Source organism: Trachymyrmex cornetzi, unplaced genomic scaffold (genome assembly GCF_001594075.2).
Source record: "Trachymyrmex cornetzi isolate Tcor2-1 unplaced genomic scaffold, Tcor1.1 scaffold1388, whole genome shotgun sequence".
In the NCBI taxonomy this organism is placed as follows: domain Eukaryota; kingdom Metazoa; phylum Arthropoda; class Insecta; order Hymenoptera; family Formicidae; genus Trachymyrmex; species Trachymyrmex cornetzi.
Window position 1 is genome coordinate 107,285 of NW_017295969.1, and position 25,404 is coordinate 132,688.

A 25,404-nucleotide genomic window follows, 5' to 3' on the forward strand; every position below is an offset into this window, starting at 1 on the left:
CCAAAAAATATTTTTGGCTCTTTTTAAATCTACATGTTACACATAATTCTAGCTAGGTTTTCGTCGCATTATCCATGCATAATATGACTGAACTGTTTACATCCTTTACGTTTGTTGCCACACAATTTTGCTATATGTATCTTGGAAATTATGGTGGACAAATAGTTACGGATCACTACATTGAGGTATTTAACGTAACGTAAGTAGCAAAAAGACATTTACCCTTATAATATATTTGAAAAATATACACTCAAAAATATTTAAAAACTAATATTTGTCAAAGTATGATACTGCCACAAGCATTTAAAATATTTTATAATTAAAACATTCACTTTCTTTGTTTTATGTAGATATGATTCTTACTGGTATACTGCACCAGTACGTGTGCACAAAAATTGTTATTATTCATAATGCAGAGAACTTCAAAAAACTTTACTTTCGTTTTTGATATATTTGTAGTCTCGCTGAGAAGGTTTTCTACAGTAATCAATACAATTAAGTTTGTAATAACTATATCTTAAATTTTATCTAAATTAAAACGTAAATTTGCAGCTTGCGAGCATGTCAATATCTTACTTTACGGTATAGTAATTTATACTATAATTTCGAAATAATTACTCACAAGAAAAGTTTTTTATATTCGTAGAATCGGTAAAACTGCAGAAAAGGGGAGCACCCGCCGACGACCTTGGCTTTGACATATATTGTCAAAGTCATCACCCTGAGTAACCTCCAACAAGTTTTAGCCGTCGCTCGTTATTCGTTAAAAAGTTATTAACAAAAAAAGTTTGAAAAAATAACGTTTTATTTCTGCTATATATAATATTAGAAACTATCCTACACCCTTCTCCTTGCTTACGTAATGACTTTCCACGTAAAGCAACTCCCACCTCACCTCCCCCTCTGCTTGGGGGGGCGGGGGGGGGGCACTTCCACATGAAGCAACTTTCAAAGTCCTGTTAGAAATCACTCAGGATCACGATTTCGAAAGTCGCTTCGCGTGGAAGTCGTACGCCTCCAAGTAGAGAGGGAGGTGGGGTCGTTTCGCGTTAAAAAAAACCTAATCCTATAACCCAACTTATTTTTTGGTGTGAGGTGGCCCTTTTTTAATGCAAAACGACTTTCACTCTACCACTGGATCCACACATACACTTTTCAACACAAAGCGAGATTCTATATAGGTTTACAACTTTCGTTATAGAAATGAGACATTATTTTTTAACTGAAACGTACAAAATTGAATTTGTGATATATGTATCAATAGGTATTAGTTAACATAGCGTAATATAATATTCAGCGTTGACTCCTAACGCCTATTTATATTTAGCCGTTATTTTTTCATTATTTTTTAAACTTTTTTTGTTAATTACAATACTTTTTAACGGACAGCGAGCGACGGTTAAAACTTGTTGGAGGTTACTCAGGGTGATGATCTTGACATCATACGTCGACGGGTGCTCCCCTTTTCTGCAGTTTTACTGTAGAATCTTATACAAATTATTTTAACATTATCAAATGAAAATATTTATTCAGGTAATTTAATATTATATATAATTATCTTGCACAAAAGAATAATTCAGGTAATTTGATGTTAATTGTCTTAGACATAAGAATAATTCTTCTTTCAACTTATTTATTACATGTTATTTAATGTTATATTATATTGTATTATGTATTAAATATCTTATATGGTTATATAATTACAAGTTTTAAAAAAGTTTTTATATATGTATATAGGCTTTAGTGCGTATTTTTATTATACAATTCATACACAATACGTAATTTTATATACATGTATAATGTTATGCTTTTACGTCCTGTAAAAATCGAATGGTTCGGGCCTTAGCTCCGCTCGTTGCACACTCGCAAATATCGCATAAACTCGATAAGCTTTTACACACCTCATAGCATTCACAAAAATAGAGACATAGGTTAATATAATTTCTTTAGGTGAGAATTTGATATGAATGTTTTACAGAATTAATTCTGTGTCAAAAACTGAGCACCGAAATCAAAATCAAACAATCATCGTCAAGAGGGAGCAATCTTCGTATTTATATCAAACTCCTTAACGATAAATTATTGTCGGCGTGACTAAGGCCCGAATCATTATTCACGGAACGCACGGGCACCATACTATACATGTATATAAGATACATAAAAATATATATCTTTTAATATATTACGTACATATATGCAAAATATTACATGTGCTTTTATATTATTTATTCAGATCACGATTTTAAAACCAACGATATTATTAGAAATATTTGTGTTTGATAAATGGATAAATGGATTAATGATTAAGTTACAAATATTACATGAACAAGTTTTACAAATTAAAATTAAGAGAATAACAAAAATGCAATGTCTAGCGAGATAGAGGACGGTACATGTATTGTTGAACATACGAAATTTCATGAAAAGGTAATTAGAACAGTTTATGTCTTCTTTCTTTATCCATGAACGAGGAATTATGTCATGATATCATAATCTGCATTTTCTACACTTTCGCAAAATGTTTGTTATATTACTGCACTATCAAATCCGATTTCTTTTTATTCGAATTAATAGACACAAAATATGAAAAATGTTACTATTTTGTGCATGTATACATAGATATTGCTAAGACATTGTTATGATATGCGACACTATGACAAAGTTGACTCGTATCAAAATAAAATGGTCTATGCTATCGGTAATACTTCTAGTCTTTGCAATAACATTGATAACTTATTTTATTAACAAAAAAAGTACTTCCGAGGAAAAGATATACGATGGATTGTCAATTTTGATAATATTATATTAATAACTTATTTTCATTCTATAGTCGGGGAAGAAACTCGAGAAAAATTAATTTTTCTTATTTACACCCATCCTCTCCCCCCGCTAATACTTTATGAATTTCTTACATCTGCTGTTTATCCCACGATGAACTTATCGCCATCCTTAAAATTATGCTATTAGCTTGAGAAAGAAAAATTTACCTAAGTTTGACACATGGAGGGGGAAACGCAGTTTCGCGACGTTGTTCCTGACATACACATTTTAGCTTTCGCCGAAGATGGACTTCGCTGGGGAACGATACTATAAGCTAAATAAAATTCTTCTGCTATGTTTCGGTCTGTGGCCTTATCAAACTCGAACTTTGAAGAAAATTCAAATAATCTTTTTCCAAACATTATTCATATCTTTTCTGATATGTCAGGTATTCAGTGATTTTTCTTTCTCTCTCTCTCTACATGCATGTTACTTATTTAAATACAAAACTTGCCTATAATATAAGATATAAGTAATTGGATAAACTTATGTTTACTCAAATTTTGCAACGATAATTAAGACTATTACTTTCAGTGCAATATATTTCTCATAAAAAAATACAGCATGGATCATATCTTGAAAACTTTATTGTTTATCATTCTGACTTGTATTTTTATTATAAAATATAACGCATGTCTCCTACTTACCGATAATGTAAGTATTCATATACTTTTAATGTGTATTTGGAATTCTTCGTTTTTATAAAATTATTATAAATTAAAAAAATTGTTTTTAATTGCTCATTATATGTAATACCACATATATACTTAGTGTATGACATAATTATTCGATATATATGTATGTTAAACAAGACATTAAAAACTGCTAACGTAACGACTATATAAAAATAATAAAAAATAGTTATATATATGTATATATAATAGGAAATAATACCAAAAAAATGTACAGAATGAAATATTTTATTTATATCACAGATTAAATATATCTTTGATAGAGTTCGATATGATTGGAATATATTAAAAGTTCAAACGGAATTGGAAATGATACGAAAATACGCAAGCCATGCAAAATTATTTACGATCGGTTATACACGTAAGATATAAAATTAAATATCAGTCGTGTAATTCTTTTTTGTAGTATATACTCTTTTACATTAATTTATTTATACAATATACTTATATAATAATTAATTATGTAATTTGTTTTTATGTGCATTACACGATTGTATTCATATTTTCATTAAAATATTCAATTACATTTTTTTATAAAAATTATATAAAATTTTTTTAAATTATAACATACTTTTAGATGCAAATGTAATTAGATTAATATATACCGTATAATTTTTTTCTCCGTACTAGTATTTTTATTTATAACATATGAAAATATACATTGCTTTTTATAATACGTCAAATACGTGGCATAATTCGCTTGCTTCAGTTTTGATTATTAGCAGTTCATTGGGATTCCTAGTAATAATTTGTTTACCCCATATACTCAATGTGATCGTACCAATGAATGAATCGCGGCCGCGACAAACATTAATTTTAGTGGAATACTTTGTTGATGAAGAAACATACCTTATCGCTATTTTGACACATATTACCGTAGCTTTGTATGCTGGTAGTATGACAATATTGTCTAGCGCATCATTACACATAGCATACTCACTGCACACATGCGCCATGTTTAAAATCGCCAGGTAAAAACAATAGTGATTTTAATTATCACGATTGTTGATTTCATTGATTTACTTAAAAATGCTAATATTGTAATAAGTTTAGTAATGTCGTATTTTCATAGCTATCGAATAGAAAACATATTTAATGAAAATATACAACAAATGCCAAAGGATATTAAACAATATATACTTTACAACAGATTAATTCAGGCTGTATATATTCATTGCAGAGCTATAGAGTTAGTATTAGTGTATATCGTTCCTTTACACTCGAAGCCTATTTTGCCTGGGCAATTCAGCAAACAAAAATTATTGTCGCGGTATATTGTAAACATTATTTTATATTCATGTAAAAAGTAACTTTGCTTAGAAAAGAGTTTAGTAATAGCTATCAAATGTTTAGTAAAATAATGCCAATTATAAATGTTTGATTAATATAACTAAACATAATTTTACCTTTAAAAATATTTAGTTATAACTAAACATTTAATTGGCATTATTTCACTAAACATTTGGTAGTTATTACCAAACTTTTTTTTTAGTGTTGTTTTATAAACAAATTTAATAAAAACAAATCTAAATCTAATAAAAATTACTATTTTTCTTACAACTTTAGATGCGTCTAAAAATCCTCGCAGAAAAGGCTAAGTACAAAGGCTTAAATATTATTGCAATGAATTAATAAAAATACACATTTTGTTGTTGAAGTTTGGCCAGTATTTTGACGAACAGTTTTGCGACATTGTATTTCGTGTTATTAGGACTTGCTGTGGCTTTGATGAGTGTCTCTTTCATTAATGTAAGCGTAAATGCAATTATTGCGAAAAAAAGAACACAATATCATTTATTCAAAAAAGGTTAATTATTATGATATACAAAGGTATATAACTACAAAAGGTATATTAAATAAGATAATTAATAAACAACGTTCGATTCAAGTTTTATAATGCAGTAATATCCCTGGAAAAAATGGACTTATTGATATCCGGTACCTTTATATCGGTAGAGTTATATTATGTATTTCTGGGAAATTATGTTGGACAAGACGTCATAGATAGCAGCATTAGCATTTGTCAAGCAACGTAAGTATTAAATACATTTTTTAATTTTATATTTTTGATACATTTATAATACAATTTTGATGGTTCTAATACTCGCTGTAATATGTGAATAATTAAGAATACACAATTTTTCATTTTTTGAATATATCTAGTGAAAGCTTAAAATTTTTTAAGTTATTTTTTAAGTTAAATAACTTAAAATTTTTTGAGTTATTTGTAGCTTTTTTAAACTACAAAATCATTTTTTTAAATGTAAGATTGCTTTATCGAATGATATAATGGCTAAATTTTTTAAAAAATATGTAGACATGATACAAATGAAGTATCGCTACGAACTTTTGTCATGACCTACAATTTTCAAAATTTAATAAGAATGAAAAAATTTATTTGATTATTTAATCACTTCATTTAATTAAATATATATTTATCATTATTAATTTCTATACATGTGAATCTGTATATGTATTAACAGATATAATGCACACTGGTATGCTGCGCCATTATGTATGCAAAAACTGATACTATTTATAATGCAAAGAAGTTACAGGAAGAGTGCTTTAACGGCTGGAGGTTTATTTGATGCGTCATTAGAAGGTTTCGCTAAGGTACTATAAGAAATTATGGGCATAAGGAATTATGAGCAATTTCCTTTGATTAATCTTATAAAAGAAAAAATGATTTTTAATATTTATTATATTCAGCTTATGAGTATGTCTATATCCTACGTTATGGTCCTTCAATCCATGGGAGTACACAAAGAAAGCCATGAAAAGCATAATAGTCATGTTTAAAAAATTCAAATCGCAGGTTTTTTAAATGCAATCAGTACATATATTTCTCTACTACATATATTTCTCTGGATATTTATTAAAATAAATTTTGAAACAACAATAAAATACATTTTTCACTTTTTGCAATTTTTACTATTATGTCATAAATTAAAACATATTTTTAGAGAATTAAAACATATTTTATTTTTTACCTCTCTGTCTTTTTTATCATTAACAATATCGTATATATATCGATGTATAATTATAATATTAATTTTCTAATTTAAATTGACTAAATAAATATGTACTATAATTAACAATAAATAAGATACTTTTTGTGGCATGTGACTTATTGTGTATCAATTATGTAGTCAATTATATATATGTATACTATAAACAACTTTTTAATATAATATTTTCTTTTTCCTTTACCTTCTAATATTTTTTTTAATATAATATATGCTGAAGCACTAAATATGTAACATATAAAACTTAATATCGTCTTCACGATTCAACAACTTGTGTGAAAATAAAGACTCACTAACGTGGGTCATATTCATCGGAATAGTGACAATCGCGCGTGCGTAAGATATGTATGAATAAATGATGAAAGCGGCGAATATTTGTTTTCCATCACGTACTTTATTTAATTTACCTTGATCGTCGTATTTTTTTTACCACGATCTCCTAAATAAAATTATAAAATTTGCGATAAAATTATGATTGTGATCATCAATAATAAATATTGTCGGAAAAAAATGAGCTTTTTCGATATACTCGTGACAAATATAGTGAAGCTTTTGAAGTGAAATGAACTTTAACGGTCAGCGTTACTATAGAATCAATCGCTTCTTTCTAGAAATGACAGGATTATGGCCTTATAATAATGCTATGTATATATATATTTATAGAGCATTTACGATTTTTGTCCTTATATCTACTAGTATTACTCAGGTAATTTTTTTCATGTATTTATTTAATATAAAATTAGTATTTCTTTTATGCGTACATATACTAATATTTCTTATATTTACATTAAATTATAATTTTATTTAGTTTAATTTTAATATTTATTTTATAATGCTCATATTATATCCTTCATTTATTTTTACATCTATGAATCATTTCTATAAATATCAGAAAAATTCTAATTAACTTTAACTAATATGTATAAAAATAACAGAATTAGATAACTGCAACGGTAATTTAATATCTTTAACATCTTTCTTTAAAAAAAAGCATTTTTGTAAATATAATAAAACTTTTTCTGCAGCTCATCAAATTGCAAAGCATGGTTCACGATCTTGACGGTTTTCTGTATAGTCTAACGTATACTATTCCTTGTCTCATCTATGTTATAAACTTTCTTAACTTTATTATTAAGATTGATAGAGTACGTGTATGAACAATTTAATTTAGATTATTAACTTATTCTACTTAATTATAAAAAATGTATTATTAAGATTTAAATATAATATTGGCGTTAACGTTTATATATATATAATTATCACTAACATTATTAGATAAAAAGTATGATGAATAGAATTCAATATGATTGGAATACATTAAAAGATGAAACAGAATGTAAAGTTATACGCTATCATGCTATACTCGGAATGCGATACACAATAGTTTTCTTCGGTAGGATATCAGAAATTTTACCACTTTCATTAAATTACAAACATATGAACACGGAAATAACGAAAACTGCTTTGTAATCCATTTCTGATATGTAATAGTATGATGTTGTTTTAGCTTTTCTCTTGCCACTTCTGTTTAGCTTTATTTTGGGTTTTTATTTGCCGAGTTTTCTTGATTTTGTCTATCCCTTAAATGAATCTCGTTCGAGGAAATTACCTCTCTTAGCAGAATATTGTATTCTCGATGAACAGAAATATTTTTATTCTATTCTGGTGCATCAATCATTATCAATTGTGCTAGGCGTAATAGCAATAGTTGCAACTTCATCATTAAATATGTTATATATTCTACATGCTTGTGGACTGTTTGAAGTGACTAGGTGAGATACTGCAAATTTTTGGAAATAATAACGCATTTTGAATATTTTCTTGTCATTTTATATAAAATATATAAGATATTAATATATTCTTTCTTTTTACTTCATCACATAATTCTATGAATTTAGCAATGAATTTAGCATTATTATTAGGGATACACTGAATCATAAAATTACCGGATACCAGATATTGGATATCCGAAAAGAATATGATACCGAATATCTAATATCCGGTAGAGCAATTATCTGGCTGGATCTTGGATATTTTCCGAGATATCCAGTACAAATTCCCCAAAATTCTAAAAAAAAGCAAGGGAAAAATAGCGATAATAATTTCCTTTATTTTTCCAACGTGGAAAGAAAAATACAAAAGAACTATGCAAAAAGTTCAGCTGAAAAGAATAAAATTATGCATCAATAACGCAAACTTTCAATATAAAATTTCAATCAGATATACATATATTGCCGGATATTAATGATATCGGGCCATCCGACCAAATAGTAAAGATATCGGATATTACCAAATACTGGAGATTTTCCGGATATTCAGTGCATCCCTAATTATTATTGTTACAAAACACGGCATAGCCATGGCAGAAACAAAGTAAATTATGACATAAATTATAGAAAAAGAGATATGTATAACTGTTACACTCAAATACATGATAATTGTATTTAATGGATTGAGAGAGAAAGAGAGAGAGATTTTGATATATTATATCTTATTTACCCAAAAATAATATGAATCTATATTTATAGCTATCGTTTGAAACATGTTTTCGATGACGGAATGTTTTCAGTAAATACAAATGAAAAATATGCCATAATTCACGCCAGAATTGTAAAAGTCATAAATGTCCATACAAGAACAGTTGAGTGAGTATATCAATTATGAAAAAAAGATGCAAAATATCTTAATTTTTTTACTAAAAAATGATTTACATATATTTTCAATGTGAAAAAAAATTAATGCGTTAACTTAGATATTATACATATTTAATTCATGCAATTTTTCACTGTTAAAGATTTTTAGACTACCTGACGTCCACATTCAAGGTAACTTATTTTATTATGCTCGTACTTGGATTAATTGCAATAACTATTAACATGTTCCGTGTGAGTTATTTTTTAAGATAAATATTCTTAGTCCTGTTTTATATGTTCTATTCTTTCTGTTGTAACAATAAAATATTTTTTAATTATAAAAAATTTTGAAAATTAGTTAAAAATACTATGTTTTTAGTTAATCGAGGCTATTTTAGCAATGAATGATTTTGCGGAATTAATAGCATCTGGCTCTTTTAGTGGAGGCCAGTATGCTTTTTTGTTTTTCGTCAATTATTTTGGACAAAAACTAACAGATCGTAGTATTCTTATGTTTGATAAAGTGTAAGTTTTTAGAATTAATCCATGATACGTTATTTACTTATTAAAACACAAATAGTGTTACATATTTAATAAGAATCTTAATAAAAAGAAAGAAAAACAGGTCACATTTTCTTTGCAATTACATAGGTACGATATACCATGGTATGCAGCACCCGTGCATATCCAAAAACTTTTCATATTTATACTACAAAGAACAGTAAAAGGTTATGTGCTCAATATCGGTGGTGTAATTATGGCGTCGCTGGAAAGTTTTGCATCGGTAACGATATATTTTTCTGTCGTTATAAATTTGAATAATTAATTAGAAGATTATGAATATAACATGATTAATGCGCGAATAATATAACCATACAAAAACAACTGAAATAATTAAATGTTTATTAGATTTTAATACTATGTTACAATTATGTCTTTTAGATGGCGAGTTTAACACTGTCTTATCTCACCATGTTATATTCCGTGCGTTTAAAATAGACAGCAAATCTGATTCTAATCAATATAATGAAGCTGTGGCTTGTGAACATGAGAACTATATCACCAATTATGAGACAATTCACTAATATAGATTAAAATACATTTATCACAAGTACATATCATAAACAACAAAATATCAGAATGATTATTGCAATATTTTATACTTTTAAGGTGTTTTTTCATGCTAATGCTCGATATACTCATTTGTAGCTTTAAAATAGGTTATTTGTGATCAAAATTGACGCTAGACAGTGAAAATGCATGAAAAGAATGTAGCGTCACATATGTAACGTTCAATCTAAAAGAATTGAGCGGGGGGATCCCGTTTGCCTACAAATCGATCGCCTACAGTACCTTTTGCCTACATCACTTTTACCTACAGTTCAATTGCCTACATGTATTATTGCCTACAGCTTGATTGCCTACATGCGCGCTTTTGCGCACAAATAAAAATTTTAGAAACGGGGTTACTTTTGCCTACATGTACTATTGCCTACATGTACTATTACCTACAGTTCGATTGCCTACAACTCGATTGCCTACATGCGCTTTTGCACACAAATAAAAATTTTAGAAACGGAGTTACTTTTGCCTACATGTACTATTGCCTACAGCTTGATTGCCTACAGCTCGATTGCCTACATGCTCTTTTGCGCACAAATAAAAATGTTAGAAACGGAGTTATTTTTGCCTACATGTACTATTGCCTACATGTATTATTGCCTACAAGCACTTTTGCGCACACAAAATTTTCAGAGACGAAATGTCACATTTTTACATGTATTACCTACAGATCGATTGCCTATATACATTATTGCCTACAGCTCGATTGTCTACATGTATTATTGCCTAATACAGCTCGATTGCCTACATGTACTATTCTCTGCTTTAAAAACATAAATTCTGCTTTAAAACACAAATTTTCTGCTTTAGATACACAAGTTCTTTATTTTAAAACAAATTCTCTGCTTTAAAACACAAATTTCTGCTATCAAAATGCAAATTATTTTTCTTACTTAACTTAACCTTAATTTTATGTTTGTGCAAAAGTGCCCGCGTAGGAAAACGATCTATAGGCAATGATATTTGTAGTTAATAATACATATAGACAAATGTAACTCCGTTTCTAAAATTTTTATTTATGCGCAAAAGCGCATGTAGGCAATCGAGCTGTAGGCAATCGAACTGTAGGCAATAGTACATGTAGGTAATACTACATGTAGGCAAAAGTAACTCCGTTTCTAAAATTTTTATTTGTGTGCAAAGCTACTTTAGTTCTATCGAGCTGTAGGCAATCGAGCTGTAGGCAATAGTACATGTAGGTAATACTACATGTAGGCAAAAATAACTCCGTTTCTAAAATTTTTATTTGTGTGCAAAAGCGCATGTAGGCAATCGAGCTGTAGGCAATCGAGCTGTAGGCAATCGAGCTGTAGGCAATAGTACCTACATGTAGGCAAAAGTAACTCCGTTTCTAAAATTTTTATTTGTGTGCAAAAGCGCATGTAGGCAATCGAACTGTAGGCAATAGTACATGTAGGCAATAGTACATGTAGGCAAAGGTAACCCCGTTTCTAAAATTTTTATTTGTGCGCAAAAGCGCATGTAGGCAATCGAGCTGTAGGCAATAATACATGTAAGTAATCGAACTGTAGGTAAAAGTGATGTAGGCAAAAGGTACTGTAGGCAATCGATTTGTAGGCAAAAGCAACCATCTCGAATTGAGCGATCTGATACTAAAAGTTAGATAAATATTTTTAGCTTTAGATGCTATAGCATTAAATTGAGACCATGTGACCAGCTAACGCTGCTTTTCAACGTCTACGTCTCTTGAAATGACATTTTTATACCTTATTATAAACTTAAGTTTACCCCTTTTTTTGACGATGCACATGGCATCGATATCAAAATGCTACCTTTTTATTCTTACACTATAATTTTATGTAATGGTGGCAATATTATAAGGGTGACGGCAATTCGAAGGGAAAATCGAGATATATAATTATTTAGGAAGGGAAAGTTAAAAGCTATCACGCAAAGCGTGACTAAGAGACTTTTTACCATCAAACAAATACACATTTCTAATACTATTATCTACAACACTTCATATAAAACAGATACTCTTATTTATAAATTCTCTGAAATAATTCAAATTTGATAGTAATCAACATACATTTGTATGATTTATTATATTTGTCAATAACTTTTTAATAAATAATAAGCGATAATTTAAATCTTTTGATTGTTACTCAGGTTTATGACCTTAACAATATATGTTAAAGTCAAGAACATTAAAGGACCTCAAAACAAAAGCCTTCCTTATATAAAGGGAAAGGCTTCTAAGTATTATTTAATGAAACTTGGTGGGTAAAAAAGATTTTTTTATCAGTAACCAAACATGCTCAAGGAATAAAATTAAATCTTGGAAATTGGTCAAATTTTTATTTTTCAGTTATAATTTTTGAAAGATGCATGATTTCATAAATATCCAAAATGCATAGAATTTCAAGACTTAACGTTGTGCGCTTAATTGTATATATTGTCCCTCGAACGCAAGTCTCCTCGACATGGCATGCGGCATTGCAACGTGACATTCATCCCACTATTTGCACGCGACTTGAGGTGTACCAGGTAATGTAGGCGAGCGCACCTGGTAATTTTTATACCAGTGGATAACTTTCAAAATTCTGTACATTTAGTATATTTACGAAATTTGTATAGTTAGGAAATTACGTATATTTTGCTCAGAATTTATAGCCGAAAAACGATTTAGCTGATTTTACCCCTTAAATATATTTGGCTGATAAAAAAAATACGTATTGAATATTTTTATCTCTTTTACAAACCATATCTAAGTTTCATTAAAATCAGATAGGGACAGCTGGAAACCTTTTCCTGTTAATATCTTTTACTTTTTTTATGTATTGAGTTTTGAATATGACCTTGAATTTTTATAATCTTATATTTTTTTTAAATAGAAATTGAAGGAACATCAAATAAAACTATATAAAAAGATATTAAGCGATATTGGGTCTAAGTCGATGCCAAGATATTTACAATAAGAATTTGTATATAAAATATCTAAATTTGTGTGTGCAAGTAATTTCAGGTCTTCAAGTTAAATGAATTATCCTATGTATATAAGATGCTAGATCTCGGTAAAGTGACAATTTTGATTAAGAAACCTTCAATTGGTTGAACGCTGTTTGGTTCACTGTTTTTCTATAAAATTAGATTTCTATAAAATTAGATTAGAATTTCAAAAATAATGTTTTTAAATTTTGCTCTGTTTATTTTATTATAACAAATGTTCAAAATGACGATCTACAATCTCATTATAAACATTGCATCTACTGTGAATTGACTAAGGCACTTTCTAGAAATTCCGAGGGTATTGACTATTGAGAATTACGTCACATGCATTTATTATCCTATTGATAAGCTCATTTTGAATGTCGATAGAGATTATGTATATTAAACTCTTTATAAGGAATGCGCAATCATCAACAGTGTTCTACGAAACTTAGCGTCTTAAAGAAGCATCGTCGAATATGAGTTATTTAAAAAAATATAGTTTAATTTAACGACAGATATCACATATACATTTCTTTGAGTTTGTCGCAACTCTCCAAAAACACTCTATATATACTCACACAACATAGTTCTCCAAGGGACGTCCTAAAGATGTCTAAAGGATGCCCTACACAAAAAACGAAAGAACCATTTTGCTAAAATATCTGAAAATTCAGATGGATACAGATCTGAAAATAATTTTGTTGGACAAAATAATTATGTAAGACGCTCAAACTACTCGTATAAGTTACTCGAATGTCAAAAATTTTTGCAGCATTGCTCATGATGCTTGAATTTCCTACGTAATTATTTTGATTGAATTTTAAGGTATTTTAACAAAATCGATCTCTCCGTGTACATCCTTTAGAGAACCTCGGAGAACTTGGAACAATGTGATAGGCATTGATAAATTATCATTTCATGGAAGAAAAGCTTGATCTGTGAATCGATGCTACGAACTATTAAATACCCAGTAAAAGTATATATATATATAGTGTTTGAGATTACATCAATTAAAAATTTGATTAAAAATGTGAAGAAACGCTGCCGAATAATGCTTGATAACGACATAGATTAGATTTCGTATTAATAATAAGTAAAAACATGAGAGCAATCTTTCAAATCATATATAATTTTTTTCCAGGCTGCTGTATGGAAGTAATCGATCACACGCTCTTCTGACTGACTGTACATCCTATTTTTTATATTAATTCTCCTTTCATATTACAAGTACTAGCAGCAAAAATAATATTAATTACATTTTACTTCAGAGATTTTGAACGAACAAGAAAAGTAATTTTATTTATAAAAAATTTTAGATAAGAATTGTGCAGAAGAATTCTTATTTAAATGCTATATGTATATTATCTGTACTTTTACCTTGATATATCTCATACCTCTTGTTTCTTATCAGTGTTAAAGAGCAGAAATTGTCAAATATTTTTTAAGTATATTTTGTTTATGTTATGTTGAAAAATTTTTATCTTTGCACGATTTATTGAAAATTTTGTTAAAAATTAAGAAAACACACATCACATCACAATTTATTAATAAACACACAACACTTCATGAGCAGGAAAGATTTATCACATATAGCACTGTTCAACATTGTTAACGCTACGAAAACAAAGTTTCGCGACGATGAAAAAATGTACACGACCGAAACTCTTCGCATGATGGTTCACGCTATATTGAGGGAAATGTCACGAATAGAGACTATTGTTCATTACTGCGCCCGCGCCGCGTCGTGATGCCGACGTCGACGCGACGACGCATTGCACTATACTGCTTACCCATTGGAACAGCTGGCTTACACAACATGCAATATTTTTATTAGCTTTTGGCGCACAAGTTTTTTCGTATCTAAAACTAGTTGCATGTGATGTTGAGAACATTCGACATGACGTTTTCGGATCAATAAAATGCATCATGGAATATTTTTGTTAAATATCAGAACATATGTTTAAAAAAATTTGAAAAGAAAAAAAAATTACCATATTCTCAATTAATATGAAAAAAACATTAAGTATTTTCTTGTTGACAATTATATTTATCGTTATTGGTGTAAGGTAGATACATTGAATACTGAACGAAAAATTCGAACTAAGGTATCTTTGAATTGAATGTAAAATATTAAACGAACAATTAGAACTGTGATTATTCTTATTGAGAAAAAAATTAAGAAATTAATATTTTATTATATTTACACTGTAAAAAGTAATGTGTTTTATTCTTGTCCCCAATGTTTTAAACACTTAAAGATGTTTTAATTTTAAACTTTTTTAATAGACAAAATACTACGTGTTTGGATTTAAAACACTATGCGTTTTAAATCCAAACACATAGTGTTTTGTCTATTTAAAAAGTTTAAAACTAAAACATCTTTAAGTGTTTAAAAAATGGAGACAAGAATAAAACATTTTAACATCTTAAAATTAAACACTTCTTTTTTCAGTGTATCTGTATAGTACTGGAATCTCTCAAATAAATAATAAAATAAAATAAAGATTAACAGCAGTAAACTACACTCATAGAGAAAAATATAGTTTTGACAACTACTAAATTAACAACTCTAATCATTTAAGCACTTGTAACTAGTTTTACAAAGTAATAAGAACTAAAGTAGTACTGAATACTATATTTTTATAGTATTATACTATATTTTATAATATTATAATACTATATTTTTATAGTACTCGGAGCTACTTTAGTTCTTATTACTTTTTAAAACTGGTTGCAAGTATTTAAATTTTAGAGTTGTACTTTATAATTGCCACAACTATATTTTTTTTCTCTCAGTATAAATATTAAAATTTTTAATTTAAAATTTTACTTTATTATTATATTTAATTATAAAATGTAAAAATGTCAAATTATATTTATATAACAATAAATTAAGGTTAAATATTTTGATGTTTTAAATTAATAAGTTTTACCCATATACATATGTATAGTTATTGACATGAATAATTAAAAAAAGAAAAAAGTCTTGTATATTTATAGAAAACATTCATTGAACATCTATTTTACATATGATGTCTATCTATTTTTAAATATAATTATTTAGAAATAAAAAATGATTTTATATTAATATGCTAAAGAAAATATATTCTAGTCGGTAACAAATTATTAACTTATTTTGCAATTTTACATTAACGATAGAGTATTAAATTAAAAAAGCTGAAATACTGATGATACGAAACAATAGGATAACTCCAGCAAATACGCCGCGCTAGGATTTACGCCGCAGAAGTCAGAAAAAATAGAAGGAGTAGGGGTAATTTTCCCGTAACTACTCTGTTACATGCCTTTATGTTATATTAGTATAGTGTTACGATTTCAGTTTCTTACTGTTAATATTAATGAAATTATTGTGAGTTGAATCGATTTGTCACTGTGTTAAGTAGCACCATCATAAATTATAATCTACATAAAATGATTACTGTAGGACATGTAAAAGACTTAGTGGTTATTTCGTGATACATGAGTATAGAGGAATAGTAAAGCATGTTGTATAACAAAATATAAGTACTTCGCTCTTGCATTGTTTAGTTTGTTGTCTTGTATATCCCACCTATTTGGGATATATGGTATTTTTAGCGGGCGAGATTTATGCCCAAAGCATACAAAGTGCGCAGATTGAATTCAATGCACTAAATGCAATAAACGCATTACATGAAATATGTACCTCATGTCATAGTACTTGTAATACATGTGGGAAGATTGTAATTGTTATTTATTACTTCGTATATATATTTTTCATTCTTATTCCTTGATAAAACTTTATAAATGCATTTTATAAGTTATTGTGTTATTTTACGTCTTATTTATATCCATTATTTGTAAATTTTTCATGAGCCCCCCCGTACATATCCCTCCTCCCCCTGTGAGTAGCTATCCCATTTCTATGGGATAGACGGCAAAAATGCAAGGATATTTAAAAAAGTTTATTTTTTAATACGAAATATAAATATTTCAGATTTCTAATATTTTTTTCGTAATAATAGACAGTACAAAGTTTTTACTGATATAGTTCGTTTACTTTAAACATAGTAAATAATATTTAATAAATTAAGTTTTTGATAGGGGGGTGCAGCGTATATAACGGAGTTACCTTGTTTTAACTTCTTTAAATTAATATGAGATTATCAGATAAATATTGAACATGTCGAAACGCTGAAGTGTGTGTGTATCTATGGCCGTATTCATATTCGGTTTTTATAATAGTTTTTATAATAGTTTAAAATCATCTTAAATAATGTTTTAAAATGCTAATATCGCTCTGTAATTAGCTTATGATATCTTAAGACTGTACTTAATACGGTCTTAAATATGAGAACTGATTTTAAATGTCGGTCTATATGCTACATTTTACACTAAATAAAATAAATATATCCAAAAACTGTAAAATATTCTCACAGTCTCTGTTCATTCTTTGTATCTTAAAAAATGGCACTTATCGTATCTTAAAAGAGTTACATGGAATAAATATATATATATATATATATATATATATTTAAAGAGATTTACTTATTCAAATATATGCGTGTATCAAAAAGTTTCAAGTAAACTGATATACGAAAGCTGTTTACTGCAACATTGAACACAATCATTGACGACTTGGCGAACATAGAAAAAGAATGTATATTGCAGTTTGACATAAGAAAATTATCCTTTTAGAAGAAAGGCACTACTTGTGTTGTAATTGTGTAGATTACAAATTTTCTCCACATGTCATTCTTACGCATCTATATGAATAGATGTAAAATATGCAAGGAATTTTTAGTCATATTTCTAATATTTAAATAATTTTGCAAATTACTAAATTATATTAAACTTATGCGTAAATTGTAGTACTTATTTTTTGCACTTATTTTATGGACAAGCAAGAAGCGATATATCGAAAAATATGATTGGTTCAATAAATATAGAAGATGATGGAGAAGGGAGAATGTAAAAATCGTTTCTCAGCACAGAAGTATTTTGACAGTCGTGAGAAGATGAACTTCGTTGGAGAGAGATATTATAAACTCAATCGACATCTCTTGCTGTTAGTTGGCTTATGGCCATATGAAAATTCTATCTACAAGTATTGTCAAATGATATTTTGTAACATTCTTATAATATTCACGATGATTTGTCAGGTAAGAATATTATGCAAAATTCCACATGAAAAAAATCTGCTATTATCACTAAATATCATCTGTCTCATTTAATCATAATATGTTATACCTATATAAAAAATTATTATTCCGTTAATAAGATCTACAAATACAAAGACTATTCGCTTGAAAAATTTTCTGATAATTACCAATTTATCGAAATTCATGGTTTTAGATTACGAAATTGTTAACATTGAAACGAAATGTTGATGTTATGCTGAGACTTCTTTCTTTTACTGTGCTTTGCATAATTTATATTATAAAATATCAAACGTTCTGTATTATCGCTAGAAAGGTTAGTTGATAGTGCATTGCAATCTCTATTACTTTTTTTTATTTTTAAATGTTATATTGGAAAAGAAATCGTTAAAATAAACAAGCATTTTCCTGATTATCATAAAACAAAATAATTTATTAAACATTGGTCCACTCTATTTTATAATACACATTTTATTCTCAGAGTCGAATTAACACTAAAGGCTAACTTAAACTATGTCTAGGGGCGGCAAGTTTAGGGGACCGATATTTTTTTGAAAATATTTGTAAAAAGTAGCCACTTTTTCAGACGCAATAATTGAGAAGATTGTCCATCCATTGACGATCATTAAAATCTAGTTGAGGTTTCGCAGTCTTCGTGCCAATTTCGTTATACTAAAAGAAATTTGAGAGAGATTATGCCAGCTTTTTTCGTACAATCATTGATTATACACGGAGAAAATTTTATATTTAAAATTACTATAATGTGGTAGTAGCTGCGGTCTTCATGTAAATTATAAGTTTAAATGCTATAGTTATTTTTTTAAAAACAATAATATAACGTAATTTTTACACTTTTTATAGTAAAAATTTTTTATTACAAAATCAAATATACCTAGCAAATTTTGTTTGCGTACCATAGTAAAAATTAACTATTTTCATGTTAGAATATGGTTTAACAAAATAATTACTTTATTTATGTAATAAAAATTAGTATTACCATAGTAAAAGTTAAGTCGGAATCATGTTGTGAGAGTCCATCGAAAATACAAGTTATAATATACATAGTAAAGTGTAATTTAAAATTGTATTAAAACTTAATATAAAATTTTTTCCGTGTATATAGAATGAAATGAATAGGTTTGCGATAAATGAGTTTCCTATTAAAAAAAAAGCGCGTAAAGTTCTTTCTATTATAGTAAATAAAATGTGTAATAATTTTGAAACTTCTAAGTATATTATGGAAACATTGTGCAAAAAAGTTAAACTAGTAAAATTTTTATACAGAAACTTTTTTTTTGTTGTTCGTTGCGAACGCAGACTTGCAACAATTGAGGATCTGAGTTTGAGGGTTAAATAGGGGCGGCAACGATTGAAGTGCCTCAGAGCGGCAAAAATTTAATTCAACCCTGTTTATAGGGAATGAAAGAGTTACTGTTCCGTATTTTTTATAACAACAATTTGATAATGACGTTACAATTTTTATAACTATAATGATAACTAACTGAACGCTGAAATTGCGCTAAGGTTGAGAAAGTCACTTTCAAAAGTAACTTACATTATTATGCATTTATTTGCTGAAAAAAGTAATTTGTAACAAGTAACAAGTAACGTTACCTCATTACAAATAACGACTAAAAAGTAACGAGTTACAAATACCGAATTAATTGTTTGAGTAACGAGTGACTTTTCCAACTCGTTATAAATAACGATCGAGTGACTTTACAACTGATGTTGCCGTTACAGTCATAAAAAAATTTGTCATTGCCAAATCGTTATAATAGAGTATAACGATAAGAAATGTAACAGCGTTAGAAGTATTATAACTAGTTACTTCCATTTCCTGCTTGCTTATTCCATCTGACATCAACAGATATGGTAGTGTCTTTTTCACTAAATATACTTATTTATCTATTATATTTATATTTTATTTCCACACGATATTAATAACACATAGTGTGATGTAAATTTACAAGTTCTTTTTAATTTTTTACTTTGGTTTGTCACATTTTTTACTAATGTATAACAAATCATTATAATAAAAATTGGAAATATATTTTAACATTTGTTCCAAAAAACGATTAGAAAAGAGTTAAAAAATGGCTTCAATTGACTCCAAATCAACATCTAAAAAACTAATTCTATAATTTTCCTCGAAGTATATGAAGAAAAAACATTTGCATTGACAGAAAGTATATACAAGGAAAACTAATAATAATAATCAATAAAATAGGTTTAAAACCAAATTGAGCTCTCGAGATATTTAATAAAAATAATAAACAATAAATTAACGAACGATTGAGAGCTAGAAATAGACGCAGTTATTGAATGCGTAAAATAACAAAATATATTCAAAGCAAGATCTTACATTAAATCGCAAGAAATTGCAAGAAATCGCAAGAAATTATTACGACATTGAGTTATGTGAAATTTCTTGCGATTTAATGTAAGATCTTGCTTTGAATATATTTTGTTATTTTACACATTCAATAATTGCGCCTATTTCTGGTTCTCAATCGCCCGTTAATTTATTGTTTATTATTTTTATTAAATAATAATAATATCATGCAATATTCATAATTCAGATAGTGCATTTTAAAATGTATTATATGTAGAAAAAGTTAAAAATAAATATGTTATTTCTTTGTATTTATGATCACATAATAAATTATTATACTTTTATATTATATTTTGGCTATTTTTGGATTCCCTCCTTTATCCAATCATTTAAGTTTATTCTTATACAATTCTTTGCGAATAGATAAAGTATCTCATGGATCGTGTAGAAGAAGATTGGAATATGCTTAAAGATAAAAAAGAATTAGAGATCATAGAGAGATATACTTGCATTGGCAGTATGTGTACTTTGATTTTGACAAGTAAGAGATAGATACGTATACACAACATAGCGGCTTTTTGAATAAAATTATATTAAAACTTTTTTATGCAGTACTGGGTTTTGTAGCTACGTTAAGTTGTTCTTTCTTACCGTTGATACCAAGCATCCTCGATATTGTTATACCATTGAATGTTTCGCGTCCACGGCAACTTCTATTTCCGGGAGAGTACTTTGTCGACCAGCAAAAATTTTTTTATGTGATTTTATTGCAAGTAGACGTTACTATGGGTTTAATAATTACTACTTTGATAGCCACGGAAACGTTGTATGTAACATATATACAACATGTTTGTGGAATGTTTCAAATTGCCAGGTAACAAAATAAAGAAAGATTGAGTAAACGTCATAATCATATAAATTGTTTAATTTTATTTTTATTATGCATTCAATACTTTATTTTATTTTAATTTTAATTTTTTCAATTAATTGATATGCTATTAATTTTATTATATTGCTGTTTATACAGTTATCGAATGGACCAAGCATTTAATGACAAGCTTTTTATACAAGGATACACATCTGAAAAACAAGCAATTATTATTTGCAAACGGATAATTGAGGCTGTACACATTCATAAAAGAGCTCTCGAGTCGGTATAACGCATTTCGTTTATAGTAAATGGAAAAATATTTGATTGGACGATTAATACATTGTAAAGTATTGAATCTTTGTCAGATAATATTCATATCACAAGATTTAAAAAATTTCCCAAAAATTTATGCAGAGTATAAGAAGGGTGGGAAGAAACGGAAATTGCAAACATTTGTCTAGCTGGTCATTTTTACATAACAAAAATTTAATTAATTAATTATATAATAATTTGCTCTTTATACATCTTAAAAAAATCTTTAGCTTATTTATTTAGCCAAAAAAAGTTTTCTACGGAAGCTAAGTAGGTTCCTCTACATGTTAATAATAACTGATTTGGAAAATCATAGAATCAAGTGCATAGAATTTATACGCTATTTATGCACTCTGATATTAGAATAATTTCAATTTTTTGCGCAATCTTCCTTAAGATATTTCTTGCTTAAAAATAATAATATCCATTTCTAAGTCGTTTAAAATTGCAAAATTTATTATAGCTATGCGAAATATATCTTTGATTTATACGCTATTATATCTCAGTAATTTTTACATTGCAACCCTTATTTCTCTCTTAAAGCCAAAGACGTAATTGTCATAAATTTTTTTGAAGGAGTAAAATCAAAATGACTATAAATATAAATGCGCATAAATTGTAGATTAATTGTATTAAAAATTTAATTATATATTTACCGAATTAACGATCTTTTCCATTTTAAAGAAATTTGATAATAAATTTTTATATCTCTCTGATGTTAAGAGAGGTCTCTTAAAAGTTGCAGAAAAATATTACAATATTACTATATATACAAAATATTTCAATATTACTGAGAAATAATAACGCAATAATCAAGGATATATTTTGCAAAATTAAATAATGTGCTTTTGCAGTTTTAAACGACGTAAAGAAACAAATATTGTTGTATAATCCAAAAAAATATCAAAGGATGTAGCATAAAATCGAAATTATACTTTGATATTTGAGCATAAATCCTATGTATTTAATTTTGCGAATTAGTTGTTATTAATACGTGGAGAAGAGAGGCTCACTGACAGCTTACTTATTCCGACCCGCCACAGAAAAAAAAAATTTTTTTTATTGAATAAAATTAGCGTAAAATTTTTTACTTGTGGATTATAACGCGCGTAAATAGCATATTATTATATAATTTATTTATTCAATTTTGGTTAAGTGAAGAAGCCAACTAAGTAGACATAAATTTTAACGATGCAACAGTAGTTAATCTTTGTTCAAGGTTTTCCGAATTTCTATGGTCTACTTTGGGAATATCATATAGCATTCTCCTTCTAATCGGTATTGCATCTCTAATCATGAATCTTTTCTGCGTGAGTTATACTTCTTTAACTATTTCATATATCGAGATTTTTCAAAATATTGATTATTAATATATACACATGTATATTAATATATTAATATATTATATAATATATTAATATAATTGCATAAAAATACTAAAAAATACAAATTTATTTTCTATAAGAATTTATTATCAATGTGTTTAGCTAATATTTAGGTATTTCTAAACTTCTGTAAACATTGCTCATTTTTTTACAGCTTTTTCAAGCAGTTCTATTTTCAAAGAAAGTTAATGAAATCGTGTTGATAGTTTTTTTTATATTTGGTCACATTATTTATTTATTTGTGGGTAACTATCTTGGCCAAATTTTAATAGATCATAGCACAGATATCTTTCAAAACATGTAAGTACACACAACGCTTTTAAATGTTTCAGAATTTTAAAAGTTTATAAAAATTTTTTTAATAATATCTATAAACACCAATTTTATTTAATTCTTATTACATATTATAATGATAACACAATTAACATACACTTTGATTATCAAGCTAATTTCGACATTGGGATTAATAAATTAAGTGTTATTTTTATTGTCTTTTTTAATGTCTTAATATTGTTTATATTATTTCTTTAATGTATTAAATACTTAGTAAAATCATTTTTAAACAGATGAATAAAATCGTTATTCTTAAGTGATGGAACTCTTACGAATCTTATATATTACCCAATTATGGATGGCAATTAAAATATTAAAATGATGACAACATTGCATTTACATATTAATATAATACTATACTAACAATGTTAATTAATTATCTTGATATACTATCTATACTAATTATTTATATTTTTTATGGTAAATTTGACATTATTAACAACAGTTACGAATATATAGGGGAAAGTTGCTGAATGCGTACTGGTCACCTAAATCGTACCTCGTTGATATTTCATATTATTACGTAATATAAGCAACATTTAATGATAAAAATATGAACTAAATGAAAAATGAGTAATGTAGACAAAAATTCAACAGGCTATACCTTATTTTGTGCGTGCAAACAACATTTTAAAAAATCAGATATAACAAATGTTAATTTTTGATCAATTTATATAGCCGATAGTAATGTAATGATATAATTTTATTCTGAATTGTTATATTTTCACAAAAGAAAGTTTATTGTAGAATATTTTACATTCATTGATATACATATTTACATCCATTACAAAGATTAAATAAATATTTTTATAAAATCGATTAAGTTTCCTAAATCGTACCACCTCTTATATATGGCTTCATTCGGAATCGCAGCCTTTTAGGTTATGGTGCCTCGGATGCATCATTTTGTCTTTGCTTTGGAACAACATAAAAGATAAAACAATCATGATGCATCCGAGCAATGTTTCCAAACACCTGTATAAGAATAATTAGAAATAATATTATATTTTGTCAATTTTAAAGACGGTACGATTTGGGATACTTACAGGTACGATTTAGGCGACCGGTTGCCTAAATCGGACCTTTTGCAGCATGTTGCAAAAAGACTCCCAGTGAATTAATTTGATATTGATAGAAGATAAAACGTGTAATAATAGGTACTTGAAATATCAAAGTACAATTTCTAATCTTCATTTGCACACAAATCAGTTCTAAATGAGAAATATAATAAAAAATACGTTAAGTGGTACGCATTCAGCAACTTTCCCCTACATACTTAAAAACACTTAAAATAATTCCCTATCGTCCTAATGATATGATAATGACACAAGCTGTATCTATGATGTCATAAATGATGAAAACTAATACCTAGATAAACTTTTAGATACATCACACGATGGCAAGGCGCGCCTATACAAGCACAAAAATTATTGCCAATTATAATGCAAAGAAGCTTGAGAAGTTGCAAAATGGTTGTGGGCGGAATGTTTGTTCCATCATTGGAAGGCTTTGCAGCGGTAAATGCAATGCCAGTACGGCGTATTAAATTTTTAGAGACAATCGAATTAATTTCAGTACCTCACATTAACGTTTAAAGCTTTAACTTTATTCTTTGATTTATATATTTAAAATTTTCTTGCAAAAGTTACATTTATAACAATCTGCTCTTTTGTGAGTACTTATATGTAAATTAATTTTTAATGTTTTATACTAAGTTAAAAAAAATTAAATAAAAATTAATAATATTTAATCTTTTTTTATAACACATAATTTTGAATTTCA

General features: G+C 27.6%; 1 protein-coding gene across 1 annotated transcript; it reads left to right on the top strand.

The window, feature by feature from the left end:
• Positions 1-5,240: 5,240 nt before the first annotated feature.
• LOC108771076 (putative odorant receptor 71a) lies at positions 5,241-6,314 on the top strand. Its single transcript, XM_018522972.1, has 4 exons — positions 5,241-5,261; positions 5,402-5,544; positions 5,996-6,128; positions 6,225-6,314. Exons 1-4 carry the CDS (start codon positions 5,241-5,243, stop codon positions 6,312-6,314), a joined length of 387 nt encoding a protein of 128 aa, XP_018378474.1.
• Positions 6,315-25,404: the final 19,090 nt, after the last annotated feature.

Excerpts from the sequence above, each read along its gene's own strand:
- LOC108771076 (XM_018522972.1), top strand. The coding sequence starts at position 5,241 with ATGAGTGTCTCTTTCATTAAT. Across the intron at positions 5,545-5,995 it reads ATTAGCATTTGTCAAGCAAC|ATATAATGCACACTGGTATG; the intron begins GTAAGTATTAAA and ends ATGTATTAACAG. Across the intron at positions 6,129-6,224 it reads CATTAGAAGGTTTCGCTAAG|CTTATGAGTATGTCTATATC; the intron begins GTACTATAAGAA and ends TATTATATTCAG.